This window comes from Epithele typhae (genome assembly GCF_022376455.1).
Source record: "Epithele typhae strain CBS 203.58 chromosome Unknown BXZ73scaffold_5, whole genome shotgun sequence".
In the NCBI taxonomy this organism is placed as follows: Eukaryota; Fungi; Basidiomycota; class Agaricomycetes; order Polyporales; family Epitheliaceae; genus Epithele; species Epithele typhae.
The window spans coordinates 758887-783713 of record NW_025954196.1 but is presented as its reverse complement, the minus strand read 5'-3'; the positions used below and the strand labels follow the sequence as shown (position 1 = coordinate 783713).

General features: G+C 56.4%; 8 protein-coding genes across 8 annotated transcripts; 5 read left to right on the top strand and 3 right to left on the bottom strand.

Moving 5' to 3' along the window:
• Positions 1 to 1893: 1893 nt before the first annotated feature.
• On the bottom strand, positions 1894 to 4181 carry BXZ73DRAFT_87979 (AFG1-like ATPase-domain-containing protein; the record flags this gene model as incomplete). The annotated part of the gene is made up of 8 exons (XM_048024790.1): positions 1894 to 2405; positions 2459 to 2821; positions 2911 to 3070; positions 3124 to 3397; positions 3424 to 3777; positions 3804 to 3973; positions 4029 to 4127; positions 4167 to 4181. The coding sequence occupies 8 exons, from the start codon at positions 4179 to 4181 to the stop codon at positions 1894 to 1896; spliced, it is 1947 nt and encodes a 648-aa protein (XP_047881637.1).
• Positions 4182 to 4619: 438 nt separating this feature from the next.
• Positions 4620 to 8076, top strand: BXZ73DRAFT_87978 (root hair defective 3 GTP-binding protein; the record flags this gene model as incomplete). The annotated part of the gene is made up of 15 exons (XM_048024789.1): positions 4620 to 4723; positions 4789 to 4889; positions 4943 to 5017; positions 5311 to 5396; positions 5449 to 5612; positions 5665 to 6001; positions 6057 to 6255; positions 6305 to 6681; positions 6737 to 6827; positions 6896 to 7104; positions 7160 to 7354; positions 7384 to 7502; positions 7555 to 7621; positions 7680 to 7824; positions 8003 to 8076. The coding sequence occupies 15 exons, from the start codon at positions 4620 to 4622 to the stop codon at positions 8074 to 8076; spliced, it is 2343 nt and encodes a 780-aa protein (XP_047881636.1).
• A 489-nt stretch (positions 8077 to 8565) lies between these two features.
• On the top strand, positions 8566 to 11021 carry BXZ73DRAFT_40911 (digestive organ expansion factor; the record flags this gene model as incomplete). Its single annotated transcript, XM_048018667.1, has 11 exons — positions 8566 to 8833; positions 8901 to 9085; positions 9137 to 9191; positions 9245 to 9380; positions 9433 to 9870; positions 9923 to 10007; positions 10060 to 10145; positions 10198 to 10420; positions 10473 to 10606; positions 10660 to 10758; positions 10808 to 11021. The coding sequence occupies 11 exons, from the start codon at positions 8566 to 8568 to the stop codon at positions 11019 to 11021; spliced, it is 1923 nt and encodes a 640-aa protein (XP_047881635.1).
• Positions 11022 to 11588: 567 nt separating this feature from the next.
• BXZ73DRAFT_41031 (DNA topoisomerase) lies at positions 11589 to 15016 on the top strand (the record flags this gene model as incomplete). Its single annotated transcript, XM_048018689.1, has 12 exons — positions 11589 to 11669; positions 11719 to 12083; positions 12136 to 12305; positions 12376 to 12634; positions 12689 to 12770; positions 12822 to 12958; positions 13015 to 13235; positions 13286 to 13477; positions 13527 to 13705; positions 13755 to 13880; positions 13932 to 14265; positions 14322 to 15016. 12 exons carry the CDS (start codon positions 11589 to 11591, stop codon positions 15014 to 15016), a joined length of 2841 nt encoding a protein of 946 aa, XP_047881634.1.
• A 748-nt stretch (positions 15017 to 15764) lies between these two features.
• BXZ73DRAFT_41027 (CPSF A subunit region-domain-containing protein) lies at positions 15765 to 20075 on the top strand (the record flags this gene model as incomplete). Its single annotated transcript, XM_048018687.1, has 11 exons — positions 15765 to 15990; positions 16050 to 16441; positions 16497 to 16784; positions 16834 to 17012; positions 17069 to 17430; positions 17488 to 17900; positions 17954 to 18408; positions 18597 to 18765; positions 18816 to 19142; positions 19194 to 19319; positions 19371 to 20075. 11 exons carry the CDS (start codon positions 15765 to 15767, stop codon positions 20073 to 20075), a joined length of 3642 nt encoding a protein of 1213 aa, XP_047881633.1.
• A 523-nt stretch (positions 20076 to 20598) lies between these two features.
• On the bottom strand, positions 20599 to 20963 carry BXZ73DRAFT_97788 (uncharacterized protein; the record flags this gene model as incomplete). The annotated part of the gene is made up of 2 exons (XM_048027490.1): positions 20599 to 20817; positions 20910 to 20963. The coding sequence occupies 2 exons, from the start codon at positions 20961 to 20963 to the stop codon at positions 20599 to 20601; spliced, it is 273 nt and encodes a 90-aa protein (XP_047881632.1).
• Positions 20964 to 21932: 969 nt separating this feature from the next.
• On the bottom strand, positions 21933 to 22562 carry BXZ73DRAFT_41080 (yippee-domain-containing protein; the record flags this gene model as incomplete). Its single annotated transcript, XM_048018697.1, has 5 exons — positions 21933 to 22003; positions 22056 to 22159; positions 22229 to 22296; positions 22356 to 22400; positions 22458 to 22562. 5 exons carry the CDS (start codon positions 22560 to 22562, stop codon positions 21933 to 21935), a joined length of 393 nt encoding a protein of 130 aa, XP_047881631.1.
• Positions 22563 to 22700: 138 nt separating this feature from the next.
• Positions 22701 to 24018, top strand: BXZ73DRAFT_97786 (uncharacterized protein; the record flags this gene model as incomplete). Its single annotated transcript, XM_048027489.1, has 4 exons — positions 22701 to 23016; positions 23072 to 23202; positions 23476 to 23646; positions 23701 to 24018. The coding sequence occupies 4 exons, from the start codon at positions 22701 to 22703 to the stop codon at positions 24016 to 24018; spliced, it is 936 nt and encodes a 311-aa protein (XP_047881630.1).
• Positions 24019 to 24827: the final 809 nt, after the last annotated feature.

Below are 24827 nucleotides of genomic sequence, written 5' to 3'. Positions count from 1 at the left end.
CCCTGTGCTTGCTGCGCACACGCGATCGCAAGAGGCCCTCGCCGCTCGGTCAACGCTCTCGTTCACTGCGTCCCGCGCAGTCTGCTTTGGGCGGCGCGTGGTGATGTTCTTGTTCTGCTTGCCTTATATATCCGTCTCTTCCGCGTGGGCGCCGCAGGGGCCTCACCGCGTTTTCGATCGCCCTTGCCCGTTCGTGATAGTCGTTTCTCTCTGCCCCCACCCTCAGATACCAGACCTGTGCCACTACCTCCCCGTTCCGCGTCGACTCGCTGCAGTTGTCGTCACTTGCACCCGCACATTGTAAACACTCAAATACATGCTCGTTTATGTCCCACATGCTCTAGATCGCCGCGCTGTCGAAAGTCGTAGCGCGACGCCTCCCTCCGCAAGCACAATTCCGGCGAACCCTCAATCCTGTTTCCATCCTCTCCCGTGCAAGCACCTCGTGTTGTTGTTGTACCACGTACCCGTCGTCGCCTCTCGCGACCGGCACGCCGTATCCCCGCACCCCCGTACGGCCGGGCACCCACCTAATACATAGCAAGAAGCCCGTAAAAGCCCGCGCGGCCGTCCCGTGGCCCCTTACGTTCCCGGGCGCGCGTGACGCACGACGGCGCACGGACGCGGCGCGGACTCGCACCCGCGCAACGTAAGTCCGTCCGCCCGTCCTCAGCCGTCCTCGCGCTGTCTGAGTGGGATCGCCTCGAGGCCCGCGGCTCGCGGACGTGGCAGGGGCGGACCAGGGCAGACCAGGGCCAGCTGGCAGCCCCGCCGTCCGTGGGGACAGGCACGCGTTTCGCTGAATTCGTCCGCGGCGGGCGAGGCCGTCGACCGTAAGTAGCATGCTCGTCACGCCGCACACGCGATGTCCCGAAGGCCCGCAAGTGCGTGGGCGAGTGCGTCGGGCAGCACTACCGCCCCGCCGCCGTCGCCGCCTGGTTGGTTCGTGCACACACGGGAAGAGGGGCCGCGGCTCGCAGCGCGCGTGCATGGACTGCAGGACTGCAGCTCTTAGTGCGCGTGCAAGAGCGTTGAGCCGCACACGCGTTAGCTCGCGCTAGCGTCGGGTCGAGCCGGTGCACTACAGTACTTACTCAGTCTTAGTGAGTATGTGCGCGGCCGGGCAGGCGCCACCTGGGTCTCTCGAACCTTCGCTGGGGTTTGTGACCGTGGGTGCGGCACGTCAAACCCTGCTCTCGCGTCCGTGCGCGCGAGCGGGGTTGTACGCACGTCCGGTTTGTGAGGCCCCTGCGCGCGCGCATAGGTGCCCGCGCGGAACGGGGACCATACGCCAGCGAGCGGGACGCCAGGCTCCGCACGTCGGCGGGAGGCATGGCGAAGCCCGGGGACGACGCCCACCGCTCGATGCGGCAAGTAAGAAAGAACGGGCGGACAGCTGGCACAGCCGCCGCGATCGCCATGTACGCAACTGCGGTAGGCCCAGCACCCACAGCCTGCACCCCAATCTGGGTCCAGTCGTGCGGCTTTTGGACACCGGACGGCCAGGCCTAGGCCCGTCGAATTCCGGCGCACGTCGCTGGCAGGTCGGCTTTCGGACCCAGCGAGGGCCTCAGTAGCGGCAAGCCTAAAAGCTTGTGAGCCAATCGCACCCAGGGGCCCGCGGTCCAGACCGCGCGCGACGGGTGATGGACCTCTTCCAAGGTCTCGGACTGCGAGAGCCTGCGCGGGTGAGAAAAGTTTGATTGGATCGAGGGGCCGCGGCGGTCTAGGCCCTCGCCGCGGTACAGAAGCGCTCGACGGAAGGGATCTCGTCGAGATTTCGGCGCAATTGCTCGCGGGGACCCCATCGACATATGTGTGCGATGCTACATCGACCTTCGTGCGACGACGACACGGGCGTGTACCAAACGCTAGCGACTGTGGCCGATGGTGCTACCTTGCACCGCGCGAGCGCCCGCTGCCGTCCTCCCGATCCTCTTCTGTCTGTTGTGCTCCACGGTCGTAAGCGGCAGCACCACGGCCCCAAGTGCGTGCGCGGGGCCCCCAGTCTTCACGTACACCCCACACGTGGTCTGCGCTCAGCTGGGGCGCCGGCGGGCGGTCGGCGGTATGCGACGAAGGGGCGCTGGCGTTGGGAGGCGCATGAGTGTGGCCATGCACAGACGCTTCTTCGCCGAAGTCGGAGTCGTCGCCCTGAGGAAGGGCTAGCAAAGAAGGAGGCGGGGACGACGGCGACGAGAGCGGCCGTGACGTCGAGGGTGGTGAGGATGGAGGTGACGCTGCGGCTGAGGCGGATGCGGGTGCGATCGCCGGCGCGCTGGTGCGCTCCCACTTGCGCAGGGCGGCGGGCAGGGGCGCCCAAGTCTCGTCGCGGGCGTACTCCTCACTCGTCATCTCCAGTAGGCGCGAGAGCGCGCGCTTGAACGCAAATTGCTCGTCTTTCCCTGAAGATCGGATCAGGTGCGCGTACGGGCGAGAGGAGAGCAGTAGGGCGCACCAGAGAAGATGGAGAGCGTGTCAAGCGCGAGCGCGCTCGTGGGCGCACGGGGCTCCTCGGCCATGTTCGGCGCATCGTACGAAGACACGTTCGGACGGTAGACGTCTTGCGTCTCCGCGACGGCCTCTGCCATCATCACGTCGACGCCGTCGCGCATTCTCCCCGCTCTGCGCCGTCGGGAAGAGAGGTCTTCGGGCGCGGCCTCGGCGAGGACGACGATGCGGCAGCGCGCCTCGTAGAGCGCGTCGATGAGCGAGATGAAGCGCCGCGCCTGGTTCTTCGCAGAGAGGTGCAGGACGGGTACATCGGTGAGGACGAGGGTGGAAGCGCGCGGCGAGGTGATGTAGTCGCAGGGCCGAGGGACTGCAACGGGTCGGACGCGGTCAGTAGGCGTGACAGGAGAGAGGGAAGCCAGCGAACCTCGTCGCAGAGCTCGGCGAAGGTGAACCGACAGCAGCCGTTCGCTGCCCACGGCACTCGGATGCGGCGTCCGAAGACTTGCACGTCGACCGCGCCGCCTACAAATGCGGGGGTAGACATGCCGTGACCGCGATCCGAAGTGCCGACGTGCTCATCCCCTTCGCGCATGAGGTCCGCGAGCGCTGCGCCGAACTCGCGCCGTTGCGCGAACGTGAACCAGGTGCGCCGCCCCGACCGCCGCGCACCACGCGCCAGTCGCGTTCTGCCCGCATGACGATGACGGGACAGCGGGCCTTGAGCGCCTCGACGAATGGTTCGAGGCGCTCGCGCTGGACGCCGTTTCGGTAGAGGTCGTCGGGGACCCGGTTCGAGCTGCCGACGACAACGCCACCCATGCGCCAGAACCAGGAGAGGACGTCGGCGAGGAGCGTCGCGCTCGAGACGTCGAGCAGCTGGACCTCGTCGAGCACGAGCAGCCAGTGCCGGAGCACGAGTCGTCGTGCGACAGCGTACGCGATGCTCGGCTCATGCACCGATGTGACCACTGTCGGAGCGGCGAGCCCAACGAATGGGGAGTGAGCCGGACTGGACGAGACGCCGCCAGTGCGCGCGGACGAGCTTGTTCCACTTCGCGGGTGCGGGACCGTCGCCGTGGAGGAATCGCGGCCTTCGCCAGGCCAGGGGCGGCGTGCAGGGCTGTCATCCGGCGACGCGTCTCTTCCCACACGGCGCGATAGATCTCGAGCACGAGTTCATTGTAGTGCTTGCGGGCTTTGTACGGTGTCGGAAGGGTGGAGAACCAGAGGTCGGTGAGGAAGCTCTTTCCAGACCCTGGCGGGCCAGTGATAAGGAGGCCCTGCAGATAGGAATTAGTCCGTGGTATATATGGGAGGTTGGAACTAATTGCCTTCGGTGTCGTCAGGACTCTATCTCTTCTGCGTGTGTTCTAACTGGTATGAGTTCCCTCAGTGTGTTTGAGGGTGGCTGCGTCGTGTCATCTTCCGTTTTCCACCAGGGCCCATGCTTTAGATTGAGGTGACGAGCAAGAACTGCAGGTGGGGAGTATCCATTTAATTCTTTGTGCAGCCGCCTTAACTATAGGGTATATGCGTCAGTGGACTGCCTGACCGAGATCGGCACTGGTACTCGCCTGCATAATCACGCGTATCTGCTCTTCATCTTCGCGAACGCGGCCGAGAGCCACAAGACCACGATAGCGCTCGAGAAGATCAATCTGTGCGGGCAGTTGCTGCTACTGCTGCTGTGAGCGGCTCGAGGCCGCGTCGACCCCGCGCGACTGCATCGTGCAGATGTCGCTAACAGGCGTGCTTGCAGTGCGGGAGAGGTGCCCATCGGAGACGTGTCGTGCGAATTTCACCAGGAGCGAGCGTGTATCATCGGAGATAACCTGGAACGCGAAAGCAGCGGTCCAGCGAAGGGCATATGTACAGCGCAGCGGCGCCCTTTTTCTGCGCCGTCGCGGAGATGGAGGAAGCAATGTCGGACTCGACGACGGCGTTAACTGGGATCCGCTTTGGGCCACGCGGCAGTCGCCGGTGCCAGCACTCCCATCACGTGCGTGGCCCATAACAGAGCTTGCGCCTTGAGCAGCCCGGCCCAGCACCTCTCGCAACACCGTGCTTGCTGCACGGCCCCTTCGACCATCCCTACACATATCGCTCAGTCCCTTGAACCCGCCTTCACTCATTCACGCCCGGCCCACGCCAGAATTCTTTCCGCGATGTCTTCCGCGGCCCCCAACGGTCACTACGTGAATGGATCCGCGTCCGGCACAGATGCGAGTACGGAGCGGACGCAGATTATCAACGACGACAAGGAGTTCAAGTGGGTATACCGTCAATGGTCAAGTTATGGTGATACTGAGCGCAGGCTGGGGTCAATGTCAATAGCCAGGACCTCGACAAGCAGATCGAGCAGTGGGGCCTCCAGAGCGCGGGCTTCGACTACAACCTCGTCGCCGTCTTCGGCTCTCAGTCTACCGGAAAAGTGCGTGTTCTTTCCTATAATGCTGAGCGTCCGATGTACCCATACTCCTCCACGCAGGTACCCTGCTCAACCGACTGTTTGGCACAAACTTTGACGTCATGGATGAGACACGACGACAGCAAACAACGAAGGGTGAGTACTTGAGTCGTCATCCTGGGCCCTTCCACCTGTGTGGACCGCGCACTCGGTTCTCAGTCGTTCGGAGGGTGTGCGCGAGACGGCGAGGAGGTCTTGCGCTTGAAGACGGCGCTTGATTGCTTTAAGGCACGCGGTTGGGTGCACGCCTGCAGTCAGTTCATATGACGCCGCCAGGATCCTGACATGTATGCGTATTAGACGACGCGCGCAGTGAGGACGATGTGGGCTGGGATCCTGGGGTGTGAAAATGTACAGTGGAAGTTCCAGATGCTCATAGCCCCTCACAGGTATCTGGATGTGTAAGGGGAAAGGGATGAACGTGTTGGTTATGGATGTGGAAGGAACAGATGGACGCGAACGCGGAGAGGATCAGGTGCGTCTGTCAGCGTCCGTGAACCCCACTCAGAACTCAAGCGGGTTCGTAGGATTTCGAGCGCAAGTCTGCGCTCTTCTCCCTGGCCTCATCGGAGGTTCTCATTGTAAACATATGGGAGCACCAAGTTGGTCTCTACCAGGGAGCCAACATGGGACTCTTGAAGACTGTTTTCGAGGTTAATCTCGGGTTATTTGGGAAAAAGACCCCTGACAGGTACGTGCTCTCACTGAAGACATCCGACACCTCAGCTCACGCATGCGCACAGTCGCAATCAGCGCACACTGTTGTTGTTCGTCATCCGTGACTTCATTGGTGCTACACCGTTGGAGAACCTTCGGGCGACATTGACGGCGGACATGCAGAAGATCTGGGAGACGCTATCGAAACCCGCGGAGTTGAAGGACAAACAGTTGTCGGACTATTTCGACCTCTCCTTCGCCGCACTCCCCCACAAGATCCTTGCCGCTGACAAGTTCGAGACCGAGATCGGAGAGCTGAGGAAGCGATTCCTTGACAAGTCGAGAAACGACTTCCTCTTTTCTCCCTCCTACCACAAGCGCATTCCGGCTGATGGCGTCGCGTTTTACATGGAGGGCATTTGGGTGAGTATACGCGTGCCGGGGACATGTGTCGGAGACTGAATTGTGCTTCTCATAGGAACAAGTGCAAACCAACAAGGATCTCGATCTTCCGACCCAGCGCGAGCTCCTTGCGCAGTTCCGTTGCGACGAGATCTCGAGTGCTGCTCTTACAGAGTTCAACGAGCAGGTCAAGCCTCAGCGGCGACCAGTCGAGTCTGGCAAGGTGGTTAACGAACTGGGCAAGATGATGCGTGCATGGAGGACACAGGCTCTGGGTGCGCACCATGCGAGATTTCTGCAAGCTCTTGCACTGATAACGCAAAGACCGATACGACCGCGACGCGTCGCGCTACCACCAAGGCGTTTACAAGCGCAAACGCGCTGACCTCGTTGGTGTGCTCGACTCAACGCTCTCGCCGCTCTTCCTTGGGCAGCTCAAGAACCTCCACAAGGCTTGCCTAGCGCAGTACAAGAAGGAGATGCTTGACGGCATGCGCGGCGAGGGCTACAACTTTGCGGACGTCGTCAGCGCAGCACGCGACCGCCTCGAGGTGCGCTTCTTGGAGGGTGCGAAGGAGGCTATCGTCGAGGGCACCGACTGGTCGTACGAAGAGGAGCTCAGTCTGCTCCGCGAGGAGGCCCGTGTGGTCGCGGATCAATGCAGGAAAGATGAGACGAAGAAGATGGTCAACCTCATCGAGGTGCGTTATCAGAGTTGAGGCTCCCAATGCCCATTCCTGATTCCTCTTCCTACAGCGCAACTTCAAGAAACAAATTTCTGACCCGGTCGAGCTCTACTTGAACAAACCTACGGCTGACATGTGGGACAAGGTGCTGAAGGTGTTCCGTGAAACCCTCGAAAAGGCAGAAGCGGCATACCTGACGAAAGCGAAGAGCTTCGATTGCACCGAGAAGAAAACACGACCGCGCTTGCGTCGCTGCGCAAGCGTGCATGGCTCGCGCTCCGCTCGAAGATCGACGAGCAAACCGCGGACGCCGTGTTTTTGGGCCACCTGCGCACCTACTTCGAGGAGCGCTTCCGTTACGATGAGGCGGGGACTCCGCGTGTGTGGAAGCCGGATGATGACATCGATGGCGCGTTCAAAAAGGCAAGGAACAGGTTGGTCCATATGCTTCCATTGGTCCACCAGAGGGCCTTGAGCTAACGTTCGCTCTTAGACCCTCGAACTCATCACCGTGTACTGGAAGATCAAACCGCTCGACGCGTCACTTGAGTTCAGCCTTCCTTCAGAAGCTCCCGACCCGCTTACGAACTCGGAGGACTTCGACTTCCCTGTGACGCTCACGATCTTCTCCGAGACGAAGGCACTCGACCTCACTAACCGGTTCCGGAAGGACGCGGACGCGTACTACGTTGAGGCGAAGCGCAGCATGGTTTCGAGCGTGGCCCAATCCCTTACTGGATGTACGGCGTGCTCGTCGTACTCGGCTGGAACGAGGCGATGGTCGTGCTCTTCAACCCAATCTACTTCGCGATGCTCCTCTTGCTCCTCGCTTCCGCGTATGTGTATTGTTTTCAAAAGCGAGGGCGGTATGTTGACGTTCTTGCCTAGGTACCTCATCGTCCAGCTTGGAATGGTCGGGCCTGTGTTCCAGATCTTCAGGAGTCTTGGTGGCGAGGTCAGTGTTGTGCTTCTTGGATTCCTCCTTCTGGACACTCACCACGTTACATCTTCAGGTTCATCGTCAAGTCGAGGGTCGTCTCCGCGAGCACTTTTCGGAACCAGTGCGCGCTCAGCCCATTCGCTCTTCAACCATGAACCGCACCCGCACGTACTCGTCGGAAGATGGCCACGGAGGCGGGACATCAAGACCGAGCCCATGTAGACGCCTCCACATCTCGGCCTTTTTGGTCCGGGTGGATGCACGGCAACATAGTATACACACTGCACGCACTTCTTGGATGTACCGCATGGTTTTTGTCAAGTCGACGCTGTAATTATCTTGTCTGGACATGTTATTATGATAATGAGCTGAGACCCCTTTTCGCGTTCGCGCGAGCAAAGCGTTTCAGTTTTGTACCACCTAGTGGTCTTGGTGAGATTCCCAGCGTGGTGACCATGCAGCTCAGATGAACGTGCTATCGGGACAGTGTTGAGAAATGCAAGCGCCCGTGATATTAAACCACGAATATCTCGACTAGTACTTTCCGGTGTGAAATGGTCGGATTTCGTACCCATGCTAAAGCCAATGTCATGCCATGAAAGTAGCAATTTTTCACAGCGGATGAACTGGGCTCGGAGTATTCTAGTGTGGAGACTGATTTCGCTGCACAGAATCGCGACGTTCTTTTCTCAAACGAAAGGCTCTACCAATGTACAGTAGAATTTGGTTTTTGTCGGACGAGGGAGAGGAATGCCAGACCGGATTTTTCAACACTAGGGTCTTTCTCATTACGGGTCGTGCCAATAGTATGTGTGAAACAATGTTTGTACTCAAGTGTGCACCTTTGCCATTCGGCGCCTATTTGTTTATGCACGTGATCATGATCGAAATGCGCGGATGAAATTATTGTGGCTGCCCGGCTGTTTACTGGTCATTGTATGATCTCTCTCCTTCGCGCTATGGCTATCGACGACTCTAGCTCTACCACGACTCGGCTCTTGACTCTTCTCAACGTTTCGGCCACCAAAACTGGCAAGCGCAAGCGGACGTACTACGAAGAAAGCAAGCCTGCTGAAAAGCTGAACAAAAAGCGTGTGGTCCAGTTCTCGCCGGACTCGGAGAGCACTGCGACTGTGTCTGAAACTACCGCGGAGAAAGGAGCCCAGGGCGAAGAGGGAGGCGTAGAGGGCGAAGAGGTAGAGGGGAATCCTGTGGACGAAGACGATGGTGAGTCTGTTCACTCGGGGGAGTAGACTTCGACCCTTGTAGATGCTAACACAATGCGGACGAACAGCGGGCGCGGATCCGTATGAAGCACACTTCGGCCTGACTCCAAGCGTGTTGACCCAAAGCGCGCGCGAGGCAGTCGACCGACGTGAATGGGCAACGAGGAGAGACAAGTGCGGAAAAATGGGAGCCGTGGTTGAGTCAGTACCGGAAGGTGTCGAGCATTCCAGTGTGTCTGGTTCGAAGCACAAGGTATGTGGTGAACCTTGGGGTCTGTGCGCCCGAATGAATCGCTCGCCCCAGATTCCACAAAAACTTCGGGAGCCCATGGAGGCGAGGCAGAGCAAACTGCCTCGAGGTACGTCTTGTTTGAACACACGTGTTGTGCTCTTGGTCTAATCACCCGTATAGAAATGGTTGAGCTCCAGAATGATGTGCTGAATATGCTGTCATCGTACCGCGACTTGTATCTCACTCGGACGGCGCTGGAAGCTCAACCCATTGTCCGCGAAGCCTTGGCTCTACATGCACTCAACCATATCACCAAGTGGGTGCGTTCGTACCCGCTTCTACGCGACTGCTAAAACTTGTGGCTTTAGAAAGCGCCGTCGTATCATGAAGAACAACGAGCGCATATCGCACGCGACCAAAGCCGGCAACGAGCCACCTGAGGACGTCCAAGACCAAGGCTTCACGCGACCCTCCGTGCTCATTCTCCTCCCTTTCCGCTCCTTCGCCTTGCGCTGGATATCGGCACTCACGTCCCACACCCCGACCTCGCACTATCAGATCGAAAACAATGCGCGGTTCCAGACCGAGTACGGCCTCCCTCCGGGTGCAGTGGATAAGTTGGCCAGCGCGGAGCCCGGGGCGTACCCCCGAGATCACGTCGAGATGTTCAAAGGAAACGTCGACGATAGCTTCAGGTTGGGCGTGAAACTGACGAAAAACAGCGTCAAATTGTTTGCGGACTTCTACGCATGTGACGTGATTGTCGCAAGTCCTCTGGGACTTCGTATGTCCGTCGAGAAGGAACAGTGCGTGGACGTCATATGTCGTGGTGATTCGTCGCTCATACTTATGGTCCAGAAATGGAGACTTCCTCTCGTCCATCGAGATGGTCATTATGGACCAGACAGACGCCTTGACAATGCAAAATTGGGAACATGTTCAGGTCGGTCCCTGACGGGCTTTACGAACCTCCAGTGCTCTAATTACCGCAATAGTTTGTCTTCACCCACTTGAACCAAATGCCCAAAGAATCCCATGACGTTGACTTCTCTCGCATTAAACCTTGGTATCTTGACGGACAGTGCGTAAATTATCCCATACTCGATCGGAGACTATATTAAGATTGCTACTAGCTCGACATACCTCCGTCAGAGCATTGTGCTGAGCGCATACGATACACCAGAAGTACGTGCACTCTACAATCAGGTGTTGAAAAATGTCGCAGGAAAGGTCCGCGGGGAAAGGAAATGGCCTCCTATTCAAGTGCCTGAAGGCATCGATCAGAACTTTGTGCACATTAGTTCTAGTAATCCAAAGGATGAGCCAGACAAGAGGTTCCAACACTTCACGGCACAGGTAATTTATCGCCCATTCAAGTTATTGTCTCACCGGCTTACCAGTACAACAGATGCTCCCGGCGATCATGAAGTCTGCTGTTCAGAGCGCGAACACTGTCATATTCGTACCATCATCGTTCGACTTCATTCGGGTTCAGAATCATTTCCGGAAGACCGCTGGTCATTCCTTCGCTGTGCTGTCCGAGTAAGTGTGATCATGCTTTTTACCCTTTCGACACACTGATGTGACGGTCACAGGTACTCATCAAACCAAGATATCTCTCGGGCACGCCAAGCTTTCTTCTCTGGGAAGAAAGCCTTCTTGCTCGTTAGCGAACGGTTTCATTTCTTCCGGAGGTATGTTCAATGAAGATGACCCCCCCACACCGTTAACCATGTTGTTTAGATACAAACTTCGAGGAATCCGCAATCTTGTTTTTTACGCTCCCCCTGACCATCCTCAGTTCTACACGGAGTTCCTGTCTTATCCCTTTTTGGATGACGATGTTGACGCGTCGGACGTAACATGCAAAGTGTTGTACTCGAAGTACGACTGGCTGCGTCTGGAACGCATAGCAGGCACAGAGGGGGCCGCTGAGTTGATAAAACAAAACGCATGAAATCAGGTTGCATGTACCCATGTACTTCCGTCTAGCTTACTCGAAACTCGATCCACCTTGACTCTTCGCAGCGGTGCAGTCCCCATGGACGTGTACGACACTGTTGAGACTATCAAATCCATTTTGCTGGCGTATTCTTCCGACTCTGCCGCCGAGCAAGCGCAGTGAGCAAGCGACATCCTGTTCGGCGATGAGTGGAATATCGCTTGTATTGTAGGATCACATGACTACATGACATGCGTCGACGCGACGCGTCTTGTCGCGTACGCCGTCGCTAACTTGAACGCGCCCCACCACCACCCACCTTCCTCGTGTTGTAACTTCTACTCACGTATTACCTCTGCTCGCTTTCATCTCGTCTCTGTCTGCACTACCTGCCCATTCAAAGTGTGCAGCTTCCTCGTCCGAGCTCGGATTGATATATCACCTGAACGCAAACCACCAGTGCATACAAACCAGCTCCAGTCCTCCCGCCTTGACTTGAATCGGGAGCCCATCAACTGAAGACGGGGTTGCCTCAGGGGCTCTCCCCACTATTCGCGCCATTCCAAGCGTTTCATCGACACAATGAAGGTGCTGTGTGTGGCCGAAAAGCCATCCATCTCAAAGTCTGTCACGCAGATTCTCTCTGGCGGAGAATTCAGGACGGTACGTCTCTCCAAATGTAAGACATATATATTTGCTTACTCCCTTGTAGAGACCAACTGGCAACAAGTACATCAAGAACTACGACTTTGGATATCCACATGGCAATGCTTTCTTCACCGTGACCGCCGTCACTGGTCATGTTATGGATTACGACTTCTCTTCCATGTACTCCAGATGGACCTCGTGCGACCCATTTGCGCTCTTTGAGGCCGAGATCGAGACCAAGGTCAAACCCGACGCTAAAGCCATCGCGGATAATCTAAGGAAGGAAGCAAGAGGTGCGCAAAGGCTCATGATATGGACCGACTGCGACCGAGAAGGAGAAAACATCGGAGCGGAGATCATGAAGATTTGCCAGAATGGAAACCCTAATATCGTCGTGCAGAGAGCAAGGTTCAGCGCAATTATCGCACAGTAAGTGTGGCCGTCCCCCTCCCTCTCTCGTCACCAACCACGAGCACCCCAGACAAATCCACAACGCCGCACAACATCCTGTTGCGCTCGACATGGCACAGTCGAATGCTGTCGAGACTCGCATTCTGCTCGACTTGCGTGTCGGCTCGGCATTCACTCGATTGCAGACCCTACAGCTCCAGAGGAAATTCGAGGCTTTGAAGAAAGACATTGTTTCATATGGTACGTTTTGTACGCACGCCACTTCCCTGGCCGTCTGTGAATTTCGCCCTCAGACTTCTTGGCCTGACAGGTCCTTGTCAGTTCCCTACGCTAGGCTTCGTTGTTGCACGTTACAACAAGCTCAAGAACTTCAAGCCTGAGCTGTTCTGGTATATATACCTATCCTTGACACGGCCACCTGCCGATGGCGACGAACCCGTGGACACGGAGTTCACATGGCGAAGAGGGCACATCTTCGATCTTCAGACCGCGTGGGCATTGTATGAAGCTGCACTGGAGTCAGCGACAGCTCGCGTCTCGAAAGTGACGTCTAAAGAGAAGAAGAAATTGTGAGTGATCTCGCCTGTGCGTTTGCAACCAGCACCAACTCGCTTATTTTTTAGCAAGCCCTATCCACTGACAACAGTAGACTTGCAGAAAGCCGCTTCTAGAATTCTCAAAATATCTCCGAAGAAGGCTCTTGATGTAAGCGCCTTCAGGACCTTCGTGCTTGTACAAATCCTGACTTATGTGAAGATCGCCGAGAAGCTTTACCAGCAAGGTTTCCTTTCCTATCCTCGCACGGAGACTGACGTATACGACCCTCAATTCGATTTCATAACTCTGATTGGCAAGCAGAGTGCGGATCCCGCGTGGGGAGGATTTGCAGCAGGGTTCGGAGCTCTCCTTATGCTCAACCTCTGTAGCGCTTAACGACAACTTGACATAGCTTGCAAAACGGCGGCTTCAGCGCCCCTCGCCGAGGCAAGCACGACGATCACGCGCACCCCCCCATTCACCCGACAGCACATGCCGGCAATCTCGTAGGAGACGAAAAACGGGTATACGAGTACATTGCACGACGTTTCTTGGCGTGTTGTTCGACCGACGCTCTTGGTTGGGAAACCACCGTTGACGTCAGGTATGGCGAAGAAGAGTTCTACTCGACAGGTATGCAATCAAGTATCAACCTTGACAACTCCTTTGACATGTCTTCGCAGGCCTGACCATCAGGGAACGAAACTATCTCGACGTCTTTCCGTACGATAAGTGGGCGGACAAGGAGTTACCGCAGTTCCAAGAAGGGGAGATATTTGTCCCCACCGAATGCCGTCTTGACGAGGGCAAGACTTCGAAACCGAATCTACTCACCGAAGCCGATTTGGTTGGCCTCATGGACGAGCATGGGATCGGTTTGTGTATCACTCCCCCGCCATTGCACGTCACTAATGCAGCGATTAGGCACGGATGCAACCATTGCTCAGCATATACAGACCATCGTTGACCGAGGATATGTTGTAGAGCGGATGCAGGGTAAGACCAAATACCTCATCCCATCGACACTCGGAATTGGCCTCGTTGAGGGCTACGATACCATTGGATTTGATCAGAGTCTGAGCAAACCGGAGTTGCGCCGTGAAGTAAGTCCTCTTACTGTATAATCGTGTATGATCGCTCATGTTCCATTAGACTGAACGCCGTATGGTTGAGATTTGCCGAGGACTGAAGTCTAAGCGCGAAGTCCTTGACGAGAGCATCGAGAAGTACAAGGAGATGTTCATGAAGACCAAGATCGAGTTTCAGAAGCTGGTTGATGTACGTCCCTGCTGTGTCAACCTAGCACAAAAAGCTCACGTGAAAGATCAGGCTGTTGGCCAACGTATCAATGGTCAGGGGCCTGTTCCAGATGTAGATCTTGGGGAGGCCCACGAAAGTGACGACGATGATGGCGAGGGCGGAGGTGGAGGCGGAGGCGGCGGAGGGCGCGGAAGAGGAAGAGGAAGAGGGGCGCGCACAGTTACACGAGCCAGAGCACCAACCAGAAACGGCTCGACGCGAGGGTCTGCTGCGACAGGGACAAGACGTGGTAGAGGGCGTGGAGCCGCGGCCCCGACATCCAACGGCAGACCACAACCGCCGCCGCCTCCTCCTCCAGCAGTTCCAGTTCCAGCAGCACTTGCAGCGGATGACACTGACGATTGTGGGTAATTTAGTGCGCCCTTTCTGTATTGCACTTGATTGAGCTCACCTTCGTAGACTGGAGCGAGACGGAGCAAGCCCCTCCACCCGCGGCTCCTACACTTGCCTCCGCCAGAGCTCCTGCTCCTGCAAGAGCCGTTCCTGCACGACAAGCCCCGCCTCCCCCCAACGGCGGTGCACCGCCCAAATGCTTTTGTGGCAACCTTGCTGTGGAACGTACCGTCACGAAGGACACCAACGGCAACAAGGGCCGCAAATTCTGGACCTGCGAGAACAAGAGCTGCGACTTCTTCTTATGGATGGAGGGCACATCAGCTTCTACCTCGAACGGGCCATCATTCGCATCGGCATCTCGTGCTCATTCCGCCTCTACGCCCTCCATCCCAGCAAAGAGGTCCTACGGCACGCCTGCGGTTGACGGTATCGGTACTGCGCCAGGGAGGTGTCAGTGCGGTCTGACTCCGACGCTCAAGGAGGTCAAGAATGGAGCGAATCAAGGCAGGAAATTCTGGTCGTGTCCAACCCATTCTCTGAACGCGGGGTGTAATTACTTCGTGTTCGCCGACGAGGTGGGCAACGACGCGCCCGCACCTCCTCGGAGGAGCGTATCTGGACCAAGCGGCTTTGAGTCAGGGGGAAACAGTGGAGGGTGTTTCGAGTGCGGGCAGGAGGGTCACTGGGCAAGTGGTAAGTTATCGTGTAATTTAGATCGTACATCTGATGCTGACTACGCGAACAGCCTGCCCGAATAAAGATGCTCCAGGGCCACCATCAAAGAGAGCAAAGAGCTTCGGCGGTGGAGGTGGTGGCCGACGGGAAGGCGGCGGTGGCGGGGGTCATCAACCGCTTGCTACAAGTGCGGAGAAGAAGGACATTTCAGTAGTGGTGAGTGATCTACCCAATTGGGAGCAGAGCTTATGCTCATCCCTGTACTTCAGCGTGCCCTAGCGGCGGCCAGGGCGGTGGAGACGCGTGCTTCAAATGCGGCAAGTCTGGGCACTACAGCAGTTGTGAGTGCTTGAGCTCCAGCCCGAAAATCACGTTGATTACTTATTGGCACGCTTGTACTTCAGCGTGTCCTGGAGGCGGTCCTTCTCGCAAAGGTTCGCTGCGAGGGGGCAAACGTGGTCGAGGCCGAGGAGGGAAATCTGGTGGTCGAGGGAGGAAGAAGGCGACGTCGAGCTATGCCGCTTTCGATGACTGGGAATCCTAGTCAGGTCTGCATACTGTCTGTTTTCATTTGCATATCACGCTAGCGGAGCCTTGACTCGATGCAAGTCTTCGTGCCCCGAATAGGGGTGTCAATAGTCTGCCAGGACCCCGGGACTGTGAGCGCGCAAATGTGAACGCGTCGAACGCCTGCAACGCAGACGACCACCTCGCGTCCACCCCCACCACCCTCCCAGTCCCCTATCGTCTCCCGTCCTGCTCTCTGCAGTGACATTCGGTGCTTCACTGCACCGTCTCTGATTGATCTCACCGTTCTCTTCTGCTTTCGTCATGCATCTGTACAACCTCACCCTTCAACCTCCCACCGCAATTACCCATGCCGTGGCGGGCAACTTCTCTGGCTCTCGCACGCAAGAGATAGTCGTTTCGCGCGGCACTCGCCTCGAGCTTCTCCGACCCGATGTGCAAAGCGGCAAGGTCCTCACCGTCATCGCCTCAGATGTCTTCGGCTCTATTAGGTCCCTCGCGGCGTTCAGGTTGACTGGCGGTACTAAGGGTGCGCCGTTGTACGTGTTCGTTCGTTTTTGCTGTATTCACACCCTCCCGTTTTCTTAGATTATGTGATCGTAGGGTCAGATTCAGGCCGTGTTGTCATCCTAGATTACGACCCGAAGACGAGCAGCTTTGTCAAGGTCCACCAAGAAACTTACGGGAAGTCAGGGGCGCGTCGAATCGTCCCTGGACAGTATCTCGCAACAGACCCAAAAGGACGCGCCGTGATGATTGGGGCCGTAGAAAAAGCAAAGCTGGTTTACATCCTGAACCGCGACGCTGCCGCCAACTTGACCATCTCATCGCCTTTGGAGGCGCATAAAAACAATGCCATCATACACCACATCGTCGGGCTCGACGTTGGCTTCGAAAACCCCACGTTTGCGGCTTTGGAAGTAGACTACACAGAGTCTGACCAAGATTCAACCGGAGAAGCTTTCAACAACGCGGAGAAGGTGCGCCTTTGATGGCTGGTCGTAAAGCGTATCATTAATGTCTTCCCGAATCTAGATGCTCACCTATTACGAGTTGGATTTGGGTCTGAACCACGTCGTAAGGAAATGGAGCGAGCCCACGGACCTCCGGGCTAACCTCCTTGTACAAGTCCCTGGTGGCCAGCTCGCGACTTCGGACAGGTATGATGGACCCTCGGGTGTACTTGTATGCTGCGAAGACCATATCATCTACCGCCACATGGACTCCCCTCAACACCGTGTCCCTATTCCTCGGAGGAAGCATCCGCTAGAAGATTCGGACCGTGGTCTCATCATCACCTCTGCTGTCATGCACAAGATGAAGGTGCGTTTTCCCTACCTCCAGTTTGCCGACCCATTCACATGCCATGCAGGGTGCATTCTTCTTCCTGCTTCAAAGCGAGGAAGGCGATCTCTACAAGGTCACCATTGAGCATGAAGAGCAGGATGTTAGGTCACTCAAAATCAAGTACTTTGACACCGTTCCTGTCGCGTCCAGTCTATGCATTCTGAAGTCAGGCTTCTTGTTTGTAGCGTCAGAGTTTGGCAACCAGTAAGTCACCCAATACTCCTGTGTAATTCGGCTCTCATTCCTATCCATTATCGCAGCTACTTCTATCAGTTCCAGAAGCTCGGAGATGACGATGATGAACCAGAGTTCAGCTCAACGGACTACCCTGGTCAAGGAATGCTCGATCCCGCCGAACCTCTCCCTCGCGCTTACTTCCGTCCCCGAGCTCTGGACAACTTAACGCTTGTCGATGAGCTGGAATCGTTGAACCCTATCGTTGATTCGAAAGTCATGAATCTCCTTCCAAATTCCGACACGCCTCAGATCTTCGCGGCTTGCGGCCGTGGTGCAAGGAGTACGTTCAGGACATTGCGACATGGTCTTGAAGTTGAGGAGGTTGTCAGCTCCATCTTGCCGGGTATACCCAACGCGGTATGGACGACGAAGCTCAAGGAAGATGGTGAGTTAGTGTTCACATCGTCTCGAGTCCAATGCTGATATGTATGTGCACACGCAGATCCGTATGATTCTTACATCATCCTCTCTTTCGTCAACGGTACGCTGGTGTTGTGTATCGGCGAGACCATCGAGGAAGTTCAGGACACTGGCTTCCTCTCTTCCGCCCCTACTCTCGCCGTGCAGCAGATCGGCGTGGATGCTCTCCTCCAAGTCCACCCTCACGGCATTCGGCACGTACTCGCCGATCACCGTGTCAACGAATGGCGAGTTCCCGCCGGCAGGACCATCGTTTGCGCTACGACCAACAAACGCCAAGTAGTCGTTGCGTTGTCCTCGGCTGAGCTTGTGTACTTCGAGTTGGACCTCGATGGGCAGCTTAACGAGTACCAGGACCGGAAAGCTATGGGCAGTACGGTTTTGGCCCTGAGTATCGCGGAAGTTCCTGAAGGCCGTCAACGAACTCCTTTCCTGGTGAGTTGACTTGGGTGCTTCTTTTGATGAAACAGAGCTGAGTATCGTTCTAGGCAGTCGGATGTGAGGACCAGACCGTCCGAATCGTCTCCCTTGATCCTGAGAGCACCCTGGAGACTATCAGTCTACAAGCCTTGACCTCGCCGCCATCGGCCATTTGCATCGCCGACATGCTTGACGCCGGTATCAACAAAGTGCAACCAACGACGTTTGTCAACATTGGCCTTCAAAACGGTGTCTTGCTTCGTACCGTTCTTGACCCTGTCAACGGACAACTGACAGACACCCGGACACGGTTTCTGGGTACCCGCCCGGTCCGTCTCCTTCGCGTCAATGTGCAGCAGAACCCAGCCATCCTTGCACTGTCCTCCCGCCCCTGGCTCAATTACACCTACCAGAACTTCATGCACTTTACGCCCCTCATTTTCGAAAACCTGGACTATGCATGGAGCTTCTCGGCAGAGCTTTGTACAGAAGGTCTCATCGGCATATCTGGAAGCCTACTCCGGTGAGTGTATTTCTAGCATAAATGTGCATTGGGCGGGTCACCAGAGACGACGCCTTACCATCACCCTTTGAATGGGTCACACCCTCGTGATTCATCTGTTGGATACACGTCAATTGTTCCTTCTGAGGCCTCCCTGCCCTCGTGACTCCGTCAATGAGAGCCGCACGCTAATACTGTTGGTTGTCCAGGATCTTCCAGATTCCGAAGTTGGGCACAAAGCTCAAGCAAGATTCTATGCCACTTTCCTACACACCCCGCAAATTTATCCCGCATCCAAAGAACGGTCTTCTATACCTAATCGAAGGTGACCATCGCGTCTTGAGCGAGGCGGCAGCGACGAAGCATTTGCAGGCTTTGGTATGTGTTTTTCTTGTCACTCATAGGCCATTACTGATGTTCACATGTAGCGTGACAATGGCAAGTCAATCGACGATGAGGTCCTCTCGCTTCCTCCAGAGCAGTTCGGACGGCCCAAAGCAGCTGCAGGTACTTGGGCCTCGTGCATCCGGATCATCAGCCCGCTGGAGTCTCAGACGGTGAACATCATCCACCTGGACAACAACGAGATGGCCTTCTCTATTGCGATGGTCCCGTTCTCTGCCAAGAACAACGAGTTGCATCTTGTCGTCGGCACGGCGCAAGACACGTTCCTTGCTCCTCGCTCATGTACGAGTGGCTTTTTGCGCACATATCGTTTCACGGAAGACGGTCGCAATCTTGAGCTACTCCACAAGGTTCGTTGTTTCTGGATAACCCTTCTTATCAGAAGCTTACAAGCTTTGCAGACGGAGACAAACGACGTTCCCCTCGCTGTGATGGCATTCCAGGGTAAGCTCGTCGCTGGTGTTGGAAAGGCCCTTCGCTTGTACGATATGGGTAAGAAAAAGTTGCTTCGCAAAGTAGAGAATAAGGTACGCACTTTGCCGTCTCAGATCAGACGTGTACTAACGTCGATTCCCCAGACTTTCAGCTCGGCCATTGTCACTCTGAACACTCAAGGGTCGAGGATCATCGTTGGTGACATGCAGGACTCTGTCTTCTATGCTGTCTACAAGCCGCCAGAGAACAAGTTGCTCGTGTTTGCCGACGACGTGCAGCAACGCTGGGTCACATCGACCACAATGCTGGACTACAACACCGTCGTTGCCAGCGACCGCTTCGGCAACGTCTTCGTCAACCGCCTAGAGGCGAAGATCTCGGACCAGGTCGACGACGACCCCACAGGCGCAGGCATCTTGCACGAAAAGGGCCAGCTCTTCGGCGCGCCGCACAAGACGGTGATGCTCGCGCACTTCCACGTCAACGACCTCGTCACATCCCTCCATCGCGTCTCCCTCGTCGCTGGGGGTCGCGAGGTGATCCTCTACACCGGGCTGTACGGCACGATCGGCATCCTCGTACCGTTTGTGTCGAAGGAGGACGTCGATCTCCTGACGACACTGGAGCAGCACATGCGCACGGAGCAACTCAGTCTCGTCGGCCGCGACCACCTCGCGTGGCGCGGGTACTACGTGCCCGTCAAGGCCGTCGTCGATGGGGACCTGTGCGAGGCGTTCGCGAAGCTGCCCGCGACCAAGCAGAGCGCGATCGCGGGCGAGCTGGATCGCACGGTCGGGGAGGTTCTGAAGAAGTTGGAGCAGCTGCGCGTGACCGCGAGCGGGTTCTGAGCAGGTGTGTTTGGGGAGATGACGGTGCTCTACTTGTACATGTGTGTAATCGATTCCTCTAGTCGCACTGCACTGCCGTCACGTCACGCGGCAATTCGGATTATGTGTATGTTGTCCGAAACCAGGAACCTGCTAGTCCTTGCAAAGGAGGAGGAACATGACAGAACAGCCTGCAGGATTCTCATTGAATTCTTATTCTCCGCGATGCGTACTCTCCGGTCTAGTCCACCTCACTTCGTTGGGTCACATTCCCGTCTCACTCAGATCCAATGTTTCGTTCGTCCAATATGTTCTGCGACAGTTCTTCGTTGTCTTTGCGAGACCCCTATACTGCGCTCCGACCCAGTGCTCTATTTCGTACAATGTAACGTCGATGACCTCCTCTCGATGCTTGTCCTGCACAAGCTCGTTCGTGGAGCCGCTTGATATCGGGGACCCTGGTCGCTTCGCGCAAGCTTACGGAGAAAACAAAGTGCATAGAGTCCAACTGTGTGCAAAGTCCAAGATGCCATGCCAGTCACATCTAAACATCCTGCTCCAGCCCAGCCGGCGAGTCTTCAACACCGACAGTAGTGAGAAACTTCCGGGTGTTTTCCTCCGCCGTCTCATCCCACGTGGTGGTATCCCTCACGTACGCCCGCCAGGTCGGCATCAAGCGCTGCGCGGACAGAATCGTGTCGATCGATTCGTTGTCCGTAGGGAGCGGACGCCTCGCGCGACCATCGTCCGCGGTCGGTACCGGCTGGTAGAATGTGGCTTGAGGAGCAGCGAGTCACCTGGTTCGAGATGATCAGGAGCTATATGTAGGACCTAAAAACAAGAGATCAAACGCACCTTGAGGTCACTCTGGGGTATGAAGCGGATAAAGAACACGAGCCCGTCGAACATGACGTGGTGTGATGGACACATCAAGACACCATTCCTAGGATCGTGCTTCACTGATTTTTGGCAGTGGCGGGAATCCAAGAGCGTTGCCGGAGGTCTTCCCACTGTTGGAAACAGCATTGGCGCTGAGCATGGTTGGGACCCTCAGTGACTCACCGTCTCGTCTTCGCAAATTGGAATGATGTGACGATGGTTCAAACCGCACTCGCCCCCACATACGATGCAGCGTAGTCGTCCCCTGAACGCGTCCCGTCTGTCGATGCCGGTCATGAACGCGGTGGAACAGGAGGTTGCATCGGAGCGACAGTCGTCCTCCAGCGCATACCCGGAGGGAAGGGCTGCCAGAGGGAGGGAGGGGCTTTGATGGGGGCATGACGGCGACGATGTAGAGTGAGAGAAAGAGGGCAATAGAGGGAGAGAGATGCGGACAACCAGGCTCGTGCAGTGGCACCAAACCACCATGTCACATTGTGCAGGTGTGAGGTGATGCCATGGGCGTTCATCCCGCGGCATGGCGGCACCCTCGACTCGCGCGGAATCGCACGCAAGGACACCGACGCCGGTCTCGACCTTTACCTCGGCCTTGACGGGCTCTGAAAACGGTAGCACTGTCAACACCCGACTCATCAGCATGTTCACCGAACAATCCTGCAAACCCCGCGCGATGGCCAAGCTGGGTCAAGCCTCGGATCGCCACCAACCGCTTCGCTCACATTTCTGCTGCACGACCGCGGCCGGCGGCATGTTCGTCTCAAATATTATGGGTGGGGATACCAAGATGTATTCGTACACGCTCTCCTTCCACAGCTGCCTCCTCATTCACTGGGGCACCGAACGTAGTCGTGGTCAAGTATAACCCGTGTGCACACACTCGAAGCCTGTTCCATGGAAGAGAGATGGTTGAATAGGCTAGTAAACAACGGAGAGACTGTACAATGTCGATGCCGTTGCATGGATGTGATCGGTCCCCTGTCATGGTGCTGGATCGTCAAGAGTCCACTTGTTCTCCTTCACGAGTTTCTCGCGTTCCAAGAGGTATTTCCCTAACGAGCATGACGCTAAGCATGGTCTCGGAACATACGCAAAGGCACACACCTTCTTTATACTTCTGCGTATGGTCAGACGCCTTGTGGTAGTACCAGCCCATCCGGTCGTTGCAGCCCATGCAGAACACATCGGCGACGGTATGCACGCCAGTCCTGCAACAACGACATCATCGACGTGGGCTCGGGCGCATGGTCAGAGAGAACGCTGTACCGCGAGCTCACATGAGAGGACGGTCTTCTCGCTTGCCCATCTTCAAGTTCACGGTGGAATGCACCAAGCTTTTCGGGTACTGCAGGGTAAGCCCAACGCAGCGCGATGGTTGAGGCAGACGTGCGCACTAGCCACGACCGTCTCGGCCGAGAACGCTTTGCTAATGATCTCGTCTTGTAGTGCCTGGAGGTGCGCGAGCTCAGCGATCATGAGAGGTACCACTCGATCCGAGGAACGCACGATGACCGCTGCGCACCGAGCACATGAGAACGTGGGACGATCGGCGAAGGTCGTGATCACCTTCGACTTCGTGTCAGAAGTCGGCGTGATCGTCTGAGACAGCATCTGGGCCTCCTCCTTTGACTAGCACACGCGGAGTTGTGGTCGAGAGTGGCTCATCGGACGCGCGTCCCCGGTCCAGCACGGCGTTGGGCGCCTGGCCATTGGGTGGCGGTCATTCTCCCCACCGTTGTCCCCGCCATCATGTCTATGCAGGCTTTTCCCCGTTTGCCTCGTCAAGACGACGAGTTGGTGATCAGAATGCCTCTACAACCACACAGCGCGTATATCGCCTATATCCTCCCAGCTGAAGACCAGGCGATCGAGAACGAAAGTTCAAAGCGGCAGACTACGATTTCACGCGAGCGACGGAACATTCGCATTCTTGGGGGCTTCCTCCTCGAACCTGTCAACGAGCTGGCGTGTCATCGTCTCTCAGCTGAGATCAAGACCTGCCAAGGTTCGCATGAGAAACTCGTCAGCCTTGGGCAGTTCTACTACGACAACTATATTCGTCATTGTGAGCTTCCCCTATTACTGCCTCAATATTCGGCGGCCCATCGATTACGCTCCAGTCAAATCTGCTGCGGAACCCACGCCTAGGACGTCAGCTCACCCCTCTAGGCCGTCCTTCGATAGGGTTGCGGATGAGATCGAGCCCCAGCTCGTCCCTACCCCGCAAAATCACTCGAAAGCAAAGAAGCGTGTGCGTGCCTTGCATCTATCGGCGTGTATGAGTCGCATCACTCACCATGCACAAAAGGCACTCTTCCGTGATGGATGTCAGTGTATGCTGACCGGGAAATATGACACCGATATGTGGAAACAGCATCGGGACAAATTTCCGTCCAATGCTCCTATCGAATCCACCCGCTGTGCGCATATCATACCCGAGTCTGTCAACAACTTCACCAGTGACGATTTCAAGAAGGCGGGTCATCATTTCCCTCTCTGAGACAAGAACTAATGTTGGTAGCAGATCGATGTGGCGAAAGGCTTGTGGGCGGTCTTGACACGCTTTGGTTATCCCACAGCGTGGATCGAGTTGAACGGGAACAACTGCCACCGCTTGTGCAACCTCTTGACCCTCTCGACACTCGCTCATGAGCAGATGGACAAATTAGATCTTTGGTTTGAGAGCACTAGCACGGTTTGTCGATATTCTAACGCTCACAGCACCGTTCCAAGTTGATCGCACGTATAGCCGAACACCTACTACGTGAAAACACATCCACCAGACCTTCTAGAACAGTATAAGTGGCCCGCTCAAGTCACATTCACAGTTCGCAATGATCTCGACATCCCCGGGCTCGGGCCTCCTAAGGAGGGGCTTGGATTTGCCCAATCCCGACTACCTTGCGCTTCACGCGGCTGTTGCAAAGTTGCGCACATGGCGGGTGCGGCCGAGCCTCTCGAGGACTCGATATTCCATGACCCCGAGTCGCACCGTGTGCTTGCACAGGACGGTGGTTCGGCGGATCTCCTCTTTGATGAACTGTCCTGTCTTGCCGATCCTGTGTAATGCATACGGTGGACTGCTCCTCCTCACATCGCGCTGGTGTCCAGGCGCGGGGTCGCGCGTATTCTCGGCGCCGGCATCGGACGCGGTATCCAAAGGAGATGAAGAGATAGCGATGTAGCCCATAGCTATAGCAGAGCGATAGCACAATATACAGCATAGAAAACATGGAAACAGACGAACATACGACCAGCACAAGAGGCCCATACTCGCTCGAGCTCATGCCTCCACCTCCGACTTGTCCTTCTTGGACCTTTTCTCCTTCTTCTCCTTGCTCTTCTTCTCCTTGGCCGCCTTTGGCATAGGTTCAGCAATCGAGGCGGGGATATCGACGTCCACCTTGTCCGCCTCCTCTGCCCCACCTTTCTTCGACTTTTTCTTATCCTTCTTCGACTTCTTGTCCCCCGCTGGAGCCTCTACATCCACCTCCACTTCGTCGCGTTTGCGCTTTTTCGATGTGGTATCCGTCGCGGGGGGTGGCACTTCCGCGGTTGGTGCCGGATCCTCCGCCGCCGCCGTCGACTTGCTCTTTTTCTCCTTCTTGGCCTTCTTCGCTTTCATTGGTACCTCCGCGGGTGCGGCGGGCTCAGCGGGCTCGTCCTCCTTCTTGCTCTTCTTCGACTTCTTGTCCTTCTTGGCTTTCTTCTCCGCCGTCTCCGGCAACTCGACCGTCTCAGTACCTTCAGCAGCCGAAGGCACAGCGGCGGCGGCGTCAGCGTGCTTCGTCTTTTTCTTCTTCGGCTGCTCAGCCTCCTGGCCTCATCGTCAACCTCCAGCGCGATGGTACGAAAAGGTGTTCTCGACGCACCTCA